General features: G+C 38.7%; 1 protein-coding gene across 1 annotated transcript in view; it reads right to left on the reverse strand.

Moving 5' to 3' along the window:
• The window catches only part of SYNJ2BP (synaptojanin 2 binding protein), a 37,233-nt gene extending 20,879 nt beyond the window's left edge, over positions 1-16,354 (reverse strand). The window contains exon 1 of the mRNA XM_047738574.1: positions 16,166-16,354. Coding sequence (XP_047594530.1) covers positions 16,166-16,229 — 64 coding nt within the window. The 5' untranslated portion in view covers positions 16,230-16,354. The remainder of the gene's footprint in view (positions 1-16,165) is intronic.
• Between the last annotated feature and the right edge of the window lie 3,849 nt (positions 16,355-20,203).

The following is a 20,203-nucleotide window of genomic DNA, read 5'->3' on the forward strand; positions in this document are numbered from 1 at the left end:
AGGGAATAAAGAAGTATTGCATAGTGAACTCTGGTTATAATGTGCCAATAAATTTTTTAAATGTGATAAGATTAAAATGGGTGCTTGGTCTGCAATTTGGAAGAGAAGTCTAAATGCAAAAAAGTAAAAAGACAGCTGAAGAATGATGCCACCGTAGGAGTGGGAGAGAAAAGAAGTACGTTTTTGTATAAGAGTTTTGTACAGTTAAATAAGAAATGCCTTCTTGTGGACACCCCCCTCCCATCTCCAGGTCTGGACCTTGAGCTTGTTTATGCGTAAGAGCAGTAATAGCAGAAGCAATGGTTAATGTTTATTGAGCATTTAATACGTACCAGGTACTATGCTACCCACTTTACATACATCATCTCATTTAATCTCAATAAAGAGTGATTATTACTCACATTTTACAGATGAATTTCAAGATGATGCATTTAGAGATTAAGTAATTTTACAAAAGGTCACACAGCTCTTCACAAAGCAAAGACAGTGATTACACAGTGTGAGTTTTAAACCATTTTGCCATACTGTATCTTTGTAGTAAACAGAAACAACCACTTTAGGAAAAAACATCTGCTAATAAGTAAGGCTGCCAAAAAATTAAAAATTAAGAAAAGTAAGGCTGCTATCTTGGGAGTCAACCTGCCAGTGTTGGAATAATGTTTGTAGAACAGTTAACAAAAGTAATATATTACAGAGGAGGAACTGGTCCTTCTGGGGTTCTGTCACCTTAGTCGGGGTCCCTATTGTTTACTTTCGGCAAGAGAAGGAAAAAACCCTTCGTTTATTTTAGATTCTTATTTATAGAATCTAGAAGTTATAAAGTAAAAGTAAAAAACAATGTTTAACCATATTACATATTAGTCTAGAATTAATAATTCTGGACATAATTAAAATGAAATAGTCCATTAACACCAACGATGGTAGCCACTTGCTGAATTATGAAAACCAGACTGATAAACACCCTATTTGCCCCCATCAACCTGCAGGTTTTTTCTAGCCCAAGATAATCTCACAAATTTTCCCTAGATGTCAATCAAACTCACTGTTTGTTTGTTTAGCGGTAAAATATATGTAACATAAAATTTATCTTTTTATCCATTTTCTTAAAGATTATATTGGGACGCCTGGGTGGCTCAGTTGGTTAAGCTGCTGCCTTCGGCTCAGGTCATGATCCCAGGGCCCTGGGATCGAGTCCCACTAGGGCTCCTTGCTCAGCAGGAGTCTGCCTATTCTATACACCTCATCTAAGTGGAATCATACAATATTCGTTCTTTTGTGATGCGCTTTTTTTCACGTAGCACAGTATCTTCCAGGTTCACCCATGTTGTAACATGTATCAGAATTTCACTCCTTTTATAAGCTGAAAAATATTCCATTGTTCGTCCACACCACATACTGTGTATCCAGTCACCTGTCAGTGGACATTTGGTTGTTTCCACATTTTGGCTACTGTGAATAATCCTAAGAACATTGGTATACAAGTGCCTGTCCCTGCTTTCTATTCTTTTGGGCAATTATCTGGGAACTGAATTGCTGGATCACATGGCAATTTTTCTGACAACTTGAGGAACTGCTCAACTGTTTCCCACAACAGCTGCATCATTTTACATTCCAACAAGCAACGCCCAAGGTTCCAATTTCTCCTTATCCTTGCCAATACTATTTATTTTCACTTGTTTTTTGGAGAACAGTCATTCTAGTGGATATAAAGTGGAAGGGGATGTGATATGTCACTGTGGTTTTCACTTGCACTTTCCTAAGACTGGTGATACTGAATATCTTTTCTTGAGTTCATAGGCCATTTGCATATCTTCTTTGGAGAAATGTCCCTCAAGTCCTTTGCATATTCTGAATTGGATTTTGTTGTTTTTGTTGCTGAGTTGTAAGGGTTCTTCATATATTCTGGATATTAATCCATTATCAGATACATGACTTGTGAATATCTTCTCTCATTCTGTGTGTTATCTTTAATTCTCTTTAGTGTCTTTTGATGCACAAATTTTTTGATTTTATTAAAAATTAATTCAAAAATTAATTTTTAATTTAAATTTGGTAAAACCCAATTTGTTTCTTTTGTTGCCTGTGCATTTGATGTCATATCCAAAAAATCATCAAGCCCCAAAATGTAAATATTTCCCCTATCTTTTCTTCTAAGAGTTTTATAGTGTTAGATCTTGGGGGGGGGGCAGATATCTTATTTATTAATTAATTTTAAGTTTTTATTTAAATTACAGTTAGTTCACATACAGTGTAATATTAGTTTCAGGAGTGGAACTTAATTATTCAACACTTCTATACAACACCCAATGCTCATAACAAGTGCACTTCTTAATCCCCACTAATTTAATCCATCCCCTTACCCCCTCCCCTCTGGTAACTATCAGTTTGTCTCTGAGGTTAAAAGCCTGTTTCTTGGTTTGGGCCTCACTCTTTTTTTTTCCCCTTGGCTCATTTGTCTTATTTCTTAAATTCCACATACGAGTGAAATCATAATGTGCCATTCTTATTTCACTTAGCATAATACTCTCTAGCTCCATTCATGTCATTGCAATGGCAAGATTTCATTCTTTTTTACAGCTGAATAATATTCCATCGTATACTTATACTGTATCTTCTTTATCCATTCATCAATCAATGGACATATAGTGTTAGCTCTTACATTAAGGTGTTTGATGCATTTTTAGTTAACTTTTGTATGGGATATATAGGGCAAGAATCCAACTTCTGTGTTTTGCATTTGGAGATTCAGTTTTCCCAACATCATTTGTTGAAAACTGTCCTTCCATGAAACAAATGGTCTTGGCACCCTTTCAAAAATCACTTGACCATAAAGGAGAGGCCTTATTTTTGGGCCCCTTTTTCTATTCCATTGCTCCATACATCTGTCCTTATACTTCTGTCCTCTATACATCTATCCTACCACACTATTTGGAACACTGTAGCTTTGTAGCAAGCTTTGAAATCAGGAAGCTGTGAGTCCCCCAACTTTGTTCTTTCTTTTCAAGATTGCACTGGCTATTAGGGAGGTCCACTGAGATTTCATATGAATTGCAGAATGTGGTTTTCTTTCTGCAAAAAGGCCAATTAGATTTTGACAAATATTGTACTGAGTCTGCAGAATGCTTTGGATAGTATTGTCTGTCATCTTAACAATACTAAATCTTTCAATCCATGAATGTGGAATATATTTCCACTTACTCATGTATTTAATTTCTGTCAAATTTTGTAGTTTTCAATGTACAAGTTATTGCCTCCTTAAACTTATTTACAAGTATTTTATTGCTTTTGATGCTACCATAAATGGAATTAATTATTTACTTTCCTTTTCAAATTGTTCATTGTTAACGGGGAGAAACTAAACTCATCTTGTGTGTTGAGTTTGTATTCTGTAAATTCACTGAATTTGTTATAAATTCTAACAGGTTTTGTTGGGTTTTTTTGTAGAACCTTTAGAGTTTACTACAAGTAAAATCATGCATCTGTGAATAGAGACAATTTTACTTCTTCCTCTTCAATTTGTATACCTTTTCTTTCTATTCCTTGCCTAATCAATCTTTCTGGCTAGAACTTTATTTTATTTATTTTTTTAAAGATTTTATTTGAGAGAGAGGGAGAGAAAGCACATGGGGGGAGGGGCAGAGGCAAAGGGAGGAGACTCCCCACAGGACAGGGAGCCCAATGTGGGACTCATTCCCAGGACCCTGGGATCATGACCTGAGCTGAGGTCAGATGTTTAACCAAATGAGCCACCCAGGTGCCCTGGTTAGAACTTTTAATACCATGTTGAATACAAGTGTGAAAGCAGGCATCCTTGTCTTATTCCTGGTCTTAGCTTTCATGCTTACATAAGTGAGTATGATGTTAGCTGTGGATTCTTTGTATTTGGCCTTTATCGTGTTGAGAAAATTTCCTCTTATTCCTTTGTTTTTAACATGGAAAGGTGTTGAATATCCCTAAATGCTTTTTCTGTATCTGCTGAGATGATCACATTGGTTTTTTTTTCCTTCATTCTATTATCAAGTCGTATTACTTTGAACGATTTTCTTTCACTGAATCTTCTTTGCATTCATAGAACAGATCTCATTTTGTCATGGCATATATTCCTCTTAATATATGTTATACTGAATTAAAACAGTGTAGCTCAATGATCACCCTAATATTCCATCTGGAGGCAATTTCTGATCAAAACCACATGGAGCTGGACCCAAGCAGAAACTACCAGCTTGATGAAATGGGGATTAGAGTTTGGAGAGGGTGAGGTTGCTGGAAGTTGCAGGGCAACATTCTAGAAAGGAGGAACGCAGGCAGGAAAAAAAAAGAGAGAGAGAGATTCAGGCATCTGCATGAGTCTTTACCAAGTACTGGCCCATGCATATGTTAAGTCAAATTCCACAAAGCTGGAAAAACAAACACTAGGAAGTTGTAAGCTGAATTGTTATCAGAGTTCACAAAATGCAAGGAGACTTTCAAGTTCTGACCAGCCAGAATGGAAATCCTCAGTGATTCATTTGAAAATTCTGTGGACACTCACTTAGAGCATCCCTCATTTGTAGAGCTGAACTTATGTGAAGTAAATGCTACTTTAGAACATAGAAAAGGTTACAAACAGGCCTTTGGGAGGTCAAACCCATCTATAAGTTATTTAGTTACTTAACTGCTTGCTAAAACAAAGGTAAACATTATAATATTAACAATGTTAATGTAATAAAACAAAATGCAGACATGCAACAATGTAATATTTGGAACATCCAGAATCTAATTAAAAATTAACATGCTATAAAAAACAAGGAAAATGACCAATAATCAAGAGAAAAATCAGTCATTAGAAACAGCCAGAAATAATAAATGATGAAATGGGCAGACAAGATGTTTAAAAGGCTATTATAACTATGTGGACATAAAGTCAAATCTAATGACAAAACAGAACTTTTTTTTTCAAGCCTTTAATCCATTTTGAGTTGATTTTTGTATATGGTATAAGATAGTGGTTCAGTTTCATTCTTCTTCATGTTTGCCTGTCTTTTGCATTCTGTCCAGTTCTCCTAATACCATTTTTAAAGAGACTATCCTTTCCCTATTGTATATTCTTAGCCCCCTCATCATTAATTAATTGACTATACATGCACGGGTTTATTTCTAGACTCTCTATTTTGTTCCATTGATGTACATATGAATATGGAAGATTTTTTTAAAAAATGAGACTTACAGGGTTTGAAAATTACAACGTCTGAAAGTAAAAATACACCAGATGTGATTAACAGCAGATCTGATACCACAGGAGAAAAGATAAATGAACTTGAAGACTTAGAAGAGAAACCACAGTAACATGGAGGATAACAGCAATATGTAACTGGAGTTCCAGAAGAAGAGGAAAAAGGGAAACAAAAAATATTCAAAGAAACAACTGGCTTGGGGTGCCTAGGTGCCTCAGTTGGTTAAGTGTCTGCCTTCAGCTCAGGTTATGATCCCAGGGTCCTGGAATTGAGCCCTACATCATGCACCCTGCTCAGTGGGGAGCCTGCTTCTCCCTCTCCCTCTGCCCCTCCCACAACTTGTGTTCTCTCTCGCTAGCTCTGCTCTGCTCTAATAAATTTTTAAAAATTAAAAAAAAAGAAACAATTGGCTCAAATTTGTGAAAAATCTACATAAACAGATCTAAGCTCAACAAACTCCAATCAGAATAAACACAAAAGAAAAAAAAAAAAACAGCAAAGTACATCATAACCACATTCCTCAAAGACAGATATAAAGAAGATCTTATAAGTAGTCACAGGAAAAAGGACACTTATGTACTAAGGTGCAAAGATGAGAATGACAATAGTCTTTTCTCAGAAACTATACATGCCTTAAGTCAATGAAACATCATCTTTAAAATGCTAAAAGAAAAAAAAAGTCAACTTAGAATTTTATATCCAGTGAATATAGCATTCAAAAAGAATGGCAAAGTAACTATTTTTTCAGAAAAACAAAAGTTGTGAGAAGTTGTCACATGCAGATCTAAACTATGATAAATGTTAAAGGAAATCCTTCAGGCAAAAGAGAAATAACATTGAACAGAAACTGGATCTATATAAAGGAATAAAAGCACCAAATATCATAAATACATGGGAAAACACAAGTTAAAATGAAAAAGATGGACAAAGATACACTGAACAACTGGATTGGCCCTTTTAATATCATAAAAAGTAGACTTCAGAACAAGGAATATTACAGAGGGTAAAAAAGCACACTTCCTAATGAAAAAGGAATCAATTCACCAAGATGACATTAAAATACTAAATATGAACATACCTAAGAGCAGAACTTAAATATATATGGAGCAAAAACTGAAATGAAAAAAAGGCAAATAAAATATGACAGTTGTAGATTTTAACACTTTCCTTGCAGTATCTGATAGAACAAGCAAACAGAAAAATCAGTAAAAATACAGAATACTTGAGCAACGCTAAGAACCAACTTGACCTAATTTATCCTTACAGAACAACACACTCAACAATTATGGAATAACATTCCTTTCTAATGCACAGGTAATGTTCACAAAGATTGACCACAGACTACTCCATAAGTCTGTGTTGCTAAATTTCAAAAGACATTAAAATTAGAAATCAGCAAAAATAACTGTTTTAGTTTTCTTGGGCTGCCATAACAAAATACCACAGACTACAAAGTTAAAATGTCTGTTTTGGAGGCCTGGGAAGTCCAAAATCAAAGTACCAGCAAGGAAAATTTCATGCTGAGGCCTCCTCTTGACTGTAGGTAGCTATCATCTCACTATGTGCTGCTGCTGCAGCTTCTTCTTCTTCTTTTTTAAAAAGATTTTATTTATATATTTAACAGAGAGAGAGATCACAAGTAGGCAGGTGGGGGGGAAGCAGGCTCCCCTCTAAGCAGAGCCTAATGTGGGGCTCAATCCCAGCACCCCATGACCTAAGCCAAAGACAGAGGCCCAACCCACCGAGCCACTCAGGTGCCCTTAACTGTGTGCTTCTTTGTGCATGTGCAGAGAGAGAGAAAGAGAGAGAGACAAAGAGTTCTCTGGGTCTTGACAAGGACACTAATTCTATAGGATCAGAGCCCCAGCCTTAAGTTCATTTAACTTTAATTACTTCTGTAAAGATCTTATCTCCAAATCTCCAAATACTGTTCACACTGAGGGTTAAGGCTTCAACATATTGGGGGGGGGGGGGGGGAGGTACCACAAACACTCAGTCCCAGTCCGTAAAAAAAGATATTGAAAAAAATTTCCTCAATGTTTGGAAAACAAATAGCCAATGAGTAAAAGATGAAACTGTAAAGGAAACCAGAAAACACTATAGCTGAATGATAATGAAAATGAAATCACAATATATTAAAAATTGTGGGATGCAGCCAAAGCAACATTTAGAGGGAAATTTACAGTTTTACATGTTCACAGAAGAAATAAATAGGTATAAAGTCAATGATTTCAATTTCTATTCTAAAAACTAATAAAAAAAGACTAAATTAAACCTAAAGGAAGTAAAAGAAGAAAATAAAAGTGAAAAAAATTTAACAAAGCCAAAAAGATGGCTCTTTGAAAGAATTAATAAGGTTGATGAACTGCTAACAAGGCTAATCCAGAAAATGTACTTTATAGATTACCAATTTCAGGGATACAAATGGATTATCACTATATATCCTAAAGATATTAAAAGGATAAGGGAATATTATGAATAATTATGATGATTGTCAGTAAAACAGGAAATTTCTTTCAAAAAAACCCCCCACAACTTACCAAAACTGACTCAAGAAGAAATAGAATTTCTGAATATCCCCATATCTATTCAAAATATTTCCAAGTGTAGGAGTGCCTGGGTGGCTCAGTGGGTTAAGCCTCTGCACTCGGCTCAGGTCATGGTCTCAGGGTTCTGGGATCAAGCCTGCATCCCACTCTCGGCTCAGCAGGGAGCCTGCTTCTCCCTCTCCCTCTGCCTGCCTCTCTGCCTACTTGTGATCTCTCTCTGTCAAATAAATAAAATCTTTAAAAAGAAACCTCCAAGTGTATTAAAGATACTGAATTCATAATAAAAAAAAATTTTTCCCACAACTTCAGGCCTAGACTATTACACTGGTGTATTGTAGCAAACATTTAAGGAAGAAATAATTTCTGTATGCAAAAAAATCCACAGTATGTTCATAATTTCACAAAATGTTTCTTAACCCATTTATTATGAAAAAGATCATCTTGGTACCAAAACATGAAATATAGATTAAAACAAAACTACAGAAAAATATTCCTCCTGTACATAGACTCAAAAATCCCCAAGAAAATATTAACCAACTGAACCCAGCAATATACAGAAAGGATGAATGTGGGGTTTACCTAAGGAATGTAAGGTGGTTTTAACACTGGTCAATCAAATGAACAAATTCAGCAGTTAGTAAAGGAAAAATCACATGATTATCTCAGTAAATGCAGAAACAGCAGGTGGCAAAAGTCAACACTTTTTCATGATAAGTATTCTCAGCAAACTAAAAATATAAGAGAGGGGCGCCTGGGTGGCTCAGTGGGTTGAGCCTCTGCCTTCGGCTCGGGTCATGATCTCGGGGTCCCGGGATCGAGCCCCGCATCGGGCTCTCTGTTCAGCGGGGAGCTTGCCTCCCCGCCTCCCCGCCTGCCTCCCTGTCTACTTGTGATCTCTCTCTCCTTGTCAAATAAATAAATAAAATCTTTAAAAAAAATAAAAAATAAATATATGTGAATAGAAAGGATGAATGAATGATTCAAACGAGTGACTCAAAAAAGAGATGAAATGACTAGGCATCTTGTCATTCAAAACCAGCCTGGTGGTGAGCACTAAGAAAACACGTATTGCACGGAGCACTGGGTGCTGTACATAAACAATGAATCTTGGAACACTGGCATCAAAACCTAATGATGTCTTTTATGGTGACTAACATAACACAATTTTTAAAAAAAGTGTGCTCTGCAGAAATCCTCTGGTGCAAAGATAAAATACATCACTTGCTTTTTGTTACCTCTTCGAAAAGACATTAACAAGTAAATATGCATTGACAAACACAGAAAGCGGGAAAATCTTTAACACTGCAGGAACAAAAAGGTGGTGCCACAATCCAAAAACGTGTTACCCCCATGGCCAGTCCCTTTCTATCACGGTGCTCCATCGACAGGGGCAACAAAGAATATGGCCTCCCAAAGATGGTTCAGGCTGTACTGAGGAGGTATACCTGGGCCTCTATTTATTGCTCTGTAAAAGAAGTTTCAAAATGAAGGAAGGGTTGCTAACTAAGAGTCATTCAAAATAGAGTGCAAAGGACTTTGAGGAAGTAGGCCTTATGTACGTCTCCTATTTTAATTCTCAGAACATCATTACTTTTTTTTACTTTTGCCAACTGGGCACATCCTTCTACTTTGGACAAAAGAGAGCTAATGTAACACCTGTTGATTAAACAGCCAATCCTGCATCAGATAATCAGCTTAAACTCTGCCAGCACCATTATAATTCTTTCAAAACAAGTTATGTGACCTTGTGGCATTTACTTTTATAAGCCTGTTCTTCCGGCTCACAATTCACGGCACACTTTCAATTTCGGTTAACCCTGTCTCTCAGTGAAACCCCGAAAACATTCTGACTGCTTTACAGCCTCCTCTTCTTGACTGACAGCTCCTCAACTTCTTCTGAAATATCTATGTAGGTATCTTTAATCTCTCATTTCAGGATAAGCCTTTGTTCAAACACTGAACATACATGCCAGGTCTCTACAGGATCATGTCTCCATTTGTTGCCTTTCTTTCAAAAGTTTCGATCTCTTCATTTTCACCTCATATTATAATCTGAACCCTCCCCCACTGCCATCTTTTCAACTTTCTCTTACTCTACTGCTTCTTACCCAAGATATGGTAATCTGCACATTGTAGTAGGCATGTATACACCATAGTTTTGTACAAGGGGAGGATATTATCTAATTTGTTTCTGAAACATTTCCTAAAGACATTTAATATGGTCTTGAGTCTCTTGTCTGACCTACAAGGAACCAAACCTACCTTACGAAGGTCCATAGTTATTATCGTTATTCTACCTCTTGAAGGTACCTGCCATATGCCTATCATAATTAATAATTATTCTCCTACTGAACTGCAAAAGTCTTAAAAATAAGCATCTTTTATTCTTTATTCTAGTATCTATGATTCCTAATCATAGTGTAGGCACATAGTAAACATCAAATGAATGTTTGCTTCCCTTTATTTCTGACTCTCCTGAAACCAACAGTTTGTTCCTAAATAAGAAAAGATCATCTTAGATCTTTTTCCTCAATAATTTTGTACTTATTCAAATAGTCATTGATGACTTTTCTGCCTAGTCATATGGCTTTAAAAAATGTTTCTATAGCTCAGCATCTATCAGCTTGCCTTTCTTCTTACTTTCTTCAAAGTAATTCCTAGATGTTTTACTTCAGTTATTTTTGATTGTCTTGAAAAAATATTAACAAAAATGATCCTTGAAGCAATCTTAAAGACTTGTATAATACACTCTTTTTACTCGATGGGATTTTCTAGCTATTCTAGCTCCTTGTTTCTTGAATCTTAGTTTCTTATGCATTATAACGCATTATGTTCAAATTCATTCTTTCTTATGCATAACACATTATGTTTAAATTCATTCTTTCTTTAAGTTAGTTGAGAACCCTGTTTGACTTTCTGAAAGTTGAATTAGACCACGTTACTGGTTCTTTTATCAATATTTTTATTCTATTTTTCCCGACATTTATGTCTTCCTAGTCATTTCATGAACACTTACCCACCACTTTGTGTCATACCCAGCAAGACATTAGGAAAACAAAAGACGAAGGATATATATCTTTTGAATCAGAAGAGCTCATAGAGGGAGGAGACACAAGTAAGGGAGCAAATACAGAAATAAACACTAAGACAGAGATATGTACAGGGTCCTGCTGGAACCTAAAGAGAACAAAAACTTTGTATGATGGTTCACAACCTGGGTTTTTAAGTCACACGGACTTGAATCTGATTCTTAACAATACCTCTTAAAGAAATGTGTGACATGGGGCGCCTGGGTGGCTCAGTGGATTAAGCCACTGCCTTCGGCTCGGGTCATGATCTCAGGGTCCTGGGATCGAGTCCCGCATCGGGCTCTCTGCTCAGCAGGGTGCCTGCTTCCCTCTCTCTCTCTCTCTCTCTCTCTGCCTGCCTCTCCATCTACTTGTGATCTCTCTCTGTCAAATAAATAAATAAAATCTTTAAAAAAAAAAAAGAAATGTGTGACATAAGAGTCAAGATTTTCTCATTTGTACAATGGTCTAATAACCATTTCAACTGTTCCTTGTCGGGAGTACAAGAGACAAAGTGCTTAGTTTAGCAATACATGACAAGCATTCAATAAATGGTGTATGGTATACGTAACAAGGAGGCAGCTAGCCTATATAAGGCTTCCTGGAGAAGGTTTTAGAATTCAGTCTTAATCAATGAACAAGAAGGGAAAGGGATCAAGACAGAACCTTAAGAGAAAGGTTAAGTTTCCACACTAGCATTAAGAACTTGTCTAACAACCTCAGCAACCTCATCTCCCTTAACTCTCCTAAACGAACCCTCCCTTCTACCCAGGCTGGTGTACTCACTGACCTCAGAATATGCTTTACTAATTTTCTCTTTTCTATTACTACACAGGTCATACCCTTCCCTGTGCCTGGCACTCACCTACAGACTGTCTCTAAGTCCAACATAAATTCCACCTTCTTGAAATTGATGGGTTTGGCCCTTATCAATGGCTCCATTCTTTGAACTTGTCCTGCACAAGGTGAGATTAACACACTCCCGACCACACTTCCCTTGCCCTATGACAACATACTGGCTCATCGTAGTCCTTAATCCTTTGCACTGAGATTTCACTTTTCAGGTGTAAATGTAATGTCTCCATTGGAATGTAAATTCCTAAGGGTAAGACTTCATGCAAGCAAGAGAAAATAGGGCAAAGACATAGCACCTTAGTCTCAGATCTATTTGGTACATGAATGAACAGTTCAGAAAACTTAACAACAGTCTCAAGGTCAAATGCAAAGTGCATGACCAATCTGTAAAGACTTAAATGCTTGGACTTAATGAGGTTTCCTGTTTTTAGTTTCTCCCTTGAAATGCCCTCAGCTCTACCAACAGCAAACTATAAAAACTTCCCACTGTGGACTGTGCAAGTTGTCTAAGATGCCTCAAATCCTTAAGGCATTATATAATCAAATAAAGGCTAGGAGAAAGGCTGGGAATCAACTCCTTAGACATGGCTACTATATTGGAAGGCAACATATGGAATAGTAGAATCAACAGATCTAGGTTGAACTCACTGGCTTTAGAACTTGGACAAATCCCTAACCTCTGTGAGAGGTATTTCCTCATCTAATAAAGTGGATGAATCACTTAGCACTCATGGTTGCTGTGAAGATTAAATGAGTTAATATATAAAGTAATTAGCATAGATCAGAAATATAATACCCCACTAATTATTCATTATTAAAACACCATACCAAAGCAGTATCCTCTGCAAAAAAGGGTAGAAAAATAGAGATTCTCTTCCTTCTTTAAAGATAATATATCAGGAGCAACCTGCTGAAACCCACTGAGGCCTCAGCCCTGAACAAGGAATCCTAATGTTAACACCCAGTGGGTCACAAGGCTGTCTTTATGGCCAATCTCTATCTGTTACAGTGGGGTTGGGGGCAGGGGGTGGAGGGAGTGAGCTAGATTAGATTCTTGTGATACCTCTTAGAGTAACTGGGTCTTTTCCAAATTAAGAACTCTTAATTTAATAAAGGACAATGTGGGAGGCTTTAGAGACTGTAACCAAGCTGAGCTCCCACAGGGAAAAAAAAAAAAAAATCAACAGTATTCCATAAAGAATAAAAGGTGAACTCTTCAAGTCTTTGAAGCCATTTAAAATTCTGACCACTGCCTCTGACAATTCTTCAGATCACCCACTGTCAGTCCAAAATGGCAGGAATCGTAAGGAACACATGTGGAATGTCCCCCCTTCCCCCCAAAAATCATCAACTCTTGGAAGTAAGTGGAAGACACCACCAAAGTCATCCAGCCTAAGTGTCGCCTTAAAACAGCTGAGGAAGAAGGAACAGGTGAGATGCCAAGCTACATGCCAAGCTTCTTTCTGCCTCCTCAGATACTCACTTCTTTGTCATAACTTCCCCAAGATTTCATTCGTTCCCTTGCAGTAAGCATGATCAGACAGAGTAAGTTCATTTACCTTGCAAAATGGGCCCAAACACTGAAAATATCCCAACCCTCTTGCCCTTGACAGAACACTGGCACAAAAGTGCAAGAGAATATACATTTTTTGCTGTTAGCTGGTTAAACTTTCAGGTCTCTGCACAGGAAGTTGTACAAAAAGAGTGACAATGTTGCCTACATACAGAAATGCATATTTGAACTAGAGGTTTTTCATATTTCTTCTGCAGAGCAAAAGATCTCTATGAGCTTATCAAAGTTACTGGGATAAATGACTTCTTCCCTGTGTGTCTTCATGATGACACAGCGAAGAAAAGCTGAATCAGAATGTGAGACTTCCTAGACGTACAACATACCAGGTAACTAGTTCTGAGAGGCAAAAAACAGAAACTTCTCTTGTTAACTGAAACAACCAAACGTCAAATGACTGTTTTTATCCCAGTTCAATCCTAAATGAAATGACTGTTTTTATCCCAGTTCAATCCTAAGTTTGGGGCTCTACTTTCCTAAACTCTTAAGTTTATCAATTTATATGCGTAAGACATGAACATACTTAGGAAAATTAATGGAGTCACCTGATGAATACTCATTGTGAATAAATGCATATATACTACAGAAACTAAAGTACTTTGGGGGGAAATATATTACCTAGATATAATTATTCTTCTTAATTAGTACCTTGAAGTTTGTCCTAACTCCAATGATTCAGAAAAATGTCAACACCAGGAACTTTCGGTCTGCAAGATCAACAGGATCAGAAAATTTTACCAAACACTGAGCTGAACATTTGTCAACCCTGCTATGCAAACACCAAAAAATGTGATATTACTTTGAACTTTAAAAAAAATATTCAGTGGGGGCGCCTGGGTGGCTCAGTGGGTTAAGCCTCTGCCTTCGGCTCGGGTCATGGTCTCAGGGTCCTGGGATCGAGCCCCGCATCAGGCTCTCTGCTCAGCACTGAGCCTGCTTCCTCCTCTCTCTGCCTGCCTCTCTGCCTACTTGTGATCTCTCGCTCTCTGTCAAATAAATAAAATCTTAAGAAAAAAAATATTCAATGACTTAAACACACAAAATAGTATCAGAGTTCTCCTCTGCTATAGCCAGGAGATCCTGGAAATATTGCGGATGCCACAGCAAAAGAACCACATCAAACTACGTTAAATTCTTAACGGGCAAGAATCAAATTCCAAATCACATCAAGGCAGCTAATATAATAATGAGGGGTGCCTATGCTACAGACGAGAGACAAAATGGGAGCAGAACAACTTTAAATACTTGCGGGACAATCAGAAAAGGAGCTAGCATTGTTTTAACTGGCCCTAGGAACAAGTACCAATGGATGAGAAGTACAGAAAAGCAGATTTTGGGGTTAGCAATACTTTTTCATACTGGCCTCAAAAGTCAATAAATACTAAGAGTGAGAGAAGGATAAATTTACATAAAGTAGGAAAAATGAATCTAAAAGAACTGGGCATACTGAATGAGCATTCAAAAAACATTTAGGAGCTGCTATGAAGTATGACACTAAATCATGCAGGTTAGAATGAGTTATTTTTCTATAAGTAAAGCTGACTCCCAGTCTGATATAACTAGAAAAAAAAAAGTACGGATGACTCTGAAAGCTATATTTTATGAAGAATAGTCTGTAAGTGGTGGTCAAGATATTGCAAAATTCCATGAGTAAATATGATGGGCTGTCTTAGGTAGTGGAGATTCGAGCGGGATCGCGGAAAGGAGTGGGAGATTTACAGAAACATTTCAGAACAAGAGCTCTGAGTACTTGATGACCTATTGAAGACTCTTGGAAAAAGTTATTTACTAGGATTTACTGTGCTCATCTATCTATTCCTCTATCAAGAATAACAACAATAGTAGCAAACACACAGGGCTTTCCAGGTGTCAGGCAATGTTCTGAACGTTTTGAAGTATAGTCTACTATCATGCACATTTTACAGATGAGAAACTAAGGCTTAGTTTCTATCAATAAAGTAGTCAGACAATCAGTGTCAAAGTTCTAGTAAGAGGTTAGATACCAGATGGATCTACATAATCCCAACGCTAAAGCTCTTAATCCATACACTAGACAGCTGTAAAGGGGAGGCAACAAAAACCAAGGCAGGCTGACCTTGAACAGCGTTAAGAGCCCACTCGAGAGAAATCGCTGGCGGAAACGGAGGGGGGGGCGGCTCTAGGGGAAAGATGACTAAAGTCTAAGTGAGGATTTAGCGGTATCGGAATCACAGGATGTGCTTGTTTAAAAACAAACAAAAACAAAAACAAAAATCTGCACTGAATCCAAATTCCTAGAAATGGGACCTAGGAATGAACTTTAAAAAAAAAAAAAAGATTTTATTTGGAATTAACTTTTTAAGAAAAACCGAGAAACCCTGGGTCATTTTGAAGCACAACCAGGTCTGAAAAGTGCTGTAGCAAATGTCTAAGGATTCTTTCCGTTTTAGTATTCCAGTTGACATTCTAAATGAATTTCCCCAAAACGGAAAGAAGGCGGGAGGGATGATTCTAGCACCAAGAAAACGGCGATGCATTTACAGTCAACACCGTTTACGCTCCTGTTTTTACCGAACAGTCTCTCTCCCAGGAACAGGGATTAGGCAGGCAACGGGAAGGAGGGGAGTGGTTTTGTTTAAATAGCAGGCTCTGGGGCAGAACTTTCTAGCACTATCAGCACGCGAAAGAAAACCTTCCAGACTAGAATACAGGTGATAAGCCGACTGAAAAATGAGGTGGGTTCCTCAGACCCGGGTCGGGCTAACGATGGATGACCATATAGTCTTCTACGCGCTCAGAGCGTTGTGGGGGAACCTCTAGGCTGGGGCCCGCTGGCTCCAAGGCCGAAGGAATCGGGCTCAGCAGGAGAGTTTTCTGCTCTGCCATCACCTCGAGCACCCTGCGCCCGGAGACGACCTGTGCCGCACATACCCGAGGGTCCTCTGGTAAGACTGATTTCCTCCTCAGTGACCAAATAATCCACTCTCCCGTTCATGTCTCACGGCTCTTCTGGCTTCCCACTTGGGACTGCCCGGGCTCGCGCAGGTGAAGGTGAACCAATCTCCGCGCGGCGCCCAAAGCACAGCACTTTCGGTTTCAGGAGCCCGGCGACCGGAAGAGGAAGTCTGGAGCGCCGGGAGCGCAAGGCATACTGGGAGTCGTGGTTCTCCCGGCTTCCCTTGCCCCGCCCGCGCCACGAACTACCGGCTGAGACGAGTCGGTTACCATCCTCCTACTTTACCGTTGGGAGTGGAGGTCGTCAAGGTCGGAGACACAAATAAATTGATATTGGCGAGGAGAAATTCAACAAAATCTCCTGACATCTCGTGGGGGAGGGGGGGATAAATCCTGTTATTCAGATTAGCCGGGGCGTCGCAGGCAATCCGCTAATGCGACTGCAGAGAACGAAATCTCACCCTTTTACAGAGCCGGGCAGATACAATCCATCCCATGCATGGTCTCGTGGGAGAGAACTTAACACCGTTTGCTGTATACATTCTTCGGTATCTCACCCCTGTAATGGCCACCCGTCTTAGGTAATTGCCACGATCCGAAAGAAAAATAAAACTGTGACAAGCAGGATACTTAAAGCTTGGAGCAAGGAGCCTAGGCTAACTCCTACAGTGAGGGGAAATGGGACCACTATTTTCCTTTCAAATCGAGTTGTACCTGATAAAAAGCTTTTTGGCTTTTGAAAAAAAAATTATGTACAAATAAAAGATACAGAGGAGGGGTGCCTGGATGGCTCAGTTGGTTAAGCCTCTGACCTGATGTCGGGGCAGGTCGTGATATTAGGGTCCTGGGATGAACCCTGCCTCACGCTCAGACCTCAGGGGGGCGGGGAGGTGGGAGTTGGGGGAGGGGGGGACTGCTTGTTTCTCTCTCCATGCACCACGCGCCCCACCCCACCCCCGCTTGCGCTTTTGCTCCCTCGCTCTCTCAAATAAGTAAATACATTTTTTTTTTTTTAAAAGATTGTATTTATTTGACAAGGAGGGACACAGTGAGAGAGGGAACACAAGCAGGGCCAGTGGGAGAGGGAGAAGCAGGCAGGGAGCCCGATGTGGGGCTCTATCCCGTGACCTGAGCGGAGGGCAGAGGCTTAAGGACTGAGCCGGCACCCTGCCACCCCAGCCACCCACCCCCGCACCACAGTAAATACATTTTTTTTTAAATTTAAAAAACAGGCAAAGGAAGGATTTATAATTACAAATTTGCTCAAGAAAATTTGCTAAGAAAAACTAGAGGGGTAAAGGTTTCTTCCTTTGGAAAATCAAAGTTTTTATTTATTTATTTCTTACAGTAAGACTAGTGGATGCACTAGCTGTGACTTCATCAGCCTTCCTGACTTTTGAAGTAGAATTCCAAAATAGAGCTCTAAGGAATGATTTCAGATCAAAAACTCAAAAGGCTTAAAGTGCAGGAAGAGGACTTAAATGTGGGAAACAACCTGGAATTAGACCACAGGGATTGGTGGGGCACCTTGGAGGGTTGAAAAGTGCAGCTCTGATTAAAGCATTCAAATTCAGATTAAAAGCAGGAAAAAATATACAATGGAAAAAAGTCTGTTTAATAAACAGTGCTGGGAAAATTGGACAGCTAAGTGTAGAAGAATGAAACTCGACCATTCTCCTACACCATACACAAAGATAAACTTGAAATGGATAAAAGATCTCAATGTGAGGCAGGAATCCATCAGAATCCTGGAGGATAACGTAGGCAGTAACCTCTTGGACATCAGCCACAACAACTTCTTTCGAAATATGTCTCCAAAGGCAAAGGAAACAAAAGCGAAAATGAACTTTTGGGACTTCATCAAGATCAAAAGCTTCTGCACAGCAAAGGAAACAGTCAACAAAAGAAAGAGGCAACCCACAGAATGGAAGAAGATATTCACAAATGACAGTACAGACGAAGGGCTGATATCCAAGATCTGTAAAGAAACCCTCAAACTCAACACACACAAAACAGATAATCATGTTAAAAAATGGGCAGAGGACATGAACAGACACTTCTCCAAAGAAGACATACAAATGGCTAACAGACACATGAAAAAATGTTCGTCATCTTTAGCCATCAGGGAGATTCAAATCAAAACCATACTGAGATACCACCTTACACCAGTTAGAATGGCCAAAATTAACAAGACAGCAAACAACATGTGTTGGAGAGGATGTGGAGAAGGGGAACCTTCTTATACTGTTGGTGGGAATGCAAGTTGGTGCAGCCACTTTGGAAAACAGTGTGGAGATTCATTAAGAAGTTAAAAATAGAGCTACCCTATGATCCTGCAATTGCGCTACTGGGTATTTACTCCAAAGATACAGATGTAATGAAAAGAAGGGCCATCTGTACCCCAATGTTCATAGCAGCAATGTCCACAGTCACCAAACTGTGGAAAGAACCAAGATGTGTTTCAATGGACAAATGGATAAAGAAGATATGGTCAATGGAGTATTATGCCTCCCTCAGAAAGGATGAATACCCAACTTTTGCATCAACATGGACAGGACTGGAAGAGATTATGCGGAGTGAAATAAGTCAAGCAGAGAGAGGCAATTATCATATGGTTTCACTTATTTGTGGAGCATAAGGAATAACATGGAGGACATGGGAAGATGGAGAGGAGAAGGGAGTTGGGGGAAATTGGAGGGGAAGACAAACTTCTTCCCCAGTCTTCCCCAGTCTCCCCCAGAGACTGTGGACTCTGAGAAACTAACTGAGGGTTTTGGAGGGGAGGGAGGTGGGAGGCTGGGTGAGCCTGGTGGTGGGTATTATGGAGGGCATGTATTGCATGGAGCACTGGGTATGGTGCATAAACAATGAATTCTGGAGCACAGAAAAGAAATTTTAAAAAATTAATAAAAATTAAACAATTTCAGATTAAATAATCAAACCAGAACCTACCATGTTTAAAAAGAGAGAGTGAGAGAGAGAGAGAGCGAGAGAGAGAGAGATTCAGCAGGAAGACCTCTTACCTGCTAATCCTGCAAGAATTTAATAAGGAATAATGACAAGAACACTGGAAATGATGTCAGAAGACCTGGTCTCAAGTTTTGGTCCCATCTTCTTAGTTGTCTGGCTTCGAGTGGGTAACCTAACATTTCCTAACTGTGATTCCCCATCCGACAAAGGGCATGATAAAAAAAATCTTTAAAATGTTGAAAAGATTAAATGAGATGATATTTTAAAAATTACTTCTCACTTCAGGGTCTCATGGGTTGCTCAGTCAGTTGGGCATCTGAGTCTTGGTTTTGGCTCAGGTCATGATCTCATGGGTCCTGGGATTGAGACCTGGGCCAGGCTCTGTGCTCATCAGGGAGTCTGCTTGAGATTCTGCTTGAGATTCTTTCTCCCTCTGCCCTGCCTCATGTGCTCTGGCATACATGCTCTCTCACTCTCTCTCAAATAAATCTTAAAAAAAAAAAAATTCTCATCTTCAAACTCAGATTCATACAACCCTCACTTCCAAGCCTCCTCAACATGTTGATTGAATGAGTGGATAACATGATCGTAATAAAAAGCAGAATATAGTAAGTGAAAAAAGTAAAGTATAAATAAGTGAGATTGGAATATCAAGAGAGAAGAGAGAAAATAGAAGTGGGAAAAGGAAATCATCAATGAGGGAATATGCAACAAATGAATGAAAAAAAAAAAAAACAAGAAAATTGCATGGAGCACTGGGTGTTATATGTAAACAAGAAATCTTGGAGCTCTACATCAAAAACTGATGAGGTATTATATGGTGACTAACATAACACAATAAAACTTTAAAAAAAAGACTCAAAATAAAGGGGAAAAAACTGTTGGTTAACAGAGTGGGAGGGATTGGGGGTGGGCAAAATAGATGAAGGGGATAAAGAGGTAAAATTCCAGTTATAAAATAAGTCATGGGGATGTAATGTACAGCATAGGGAATATAGCCAATAATATTGTAGTAACAAACCCTGGTGAGGTACACGTGAGCAT

This window comes from Lutra lutra, chromosome 7, assembly GCF_902655055.1.
Source record: "Lutra lutra chromosome 7, mLutLut1.2, whole genome shotgun sequence".
Classification (NCBI taxonomy): domain Eukaryota; kingdom Metazoa; phylum Chordata; class Mammalia; order Carnivora; family Mustelidae; genus Lutra; species Lutra lutra.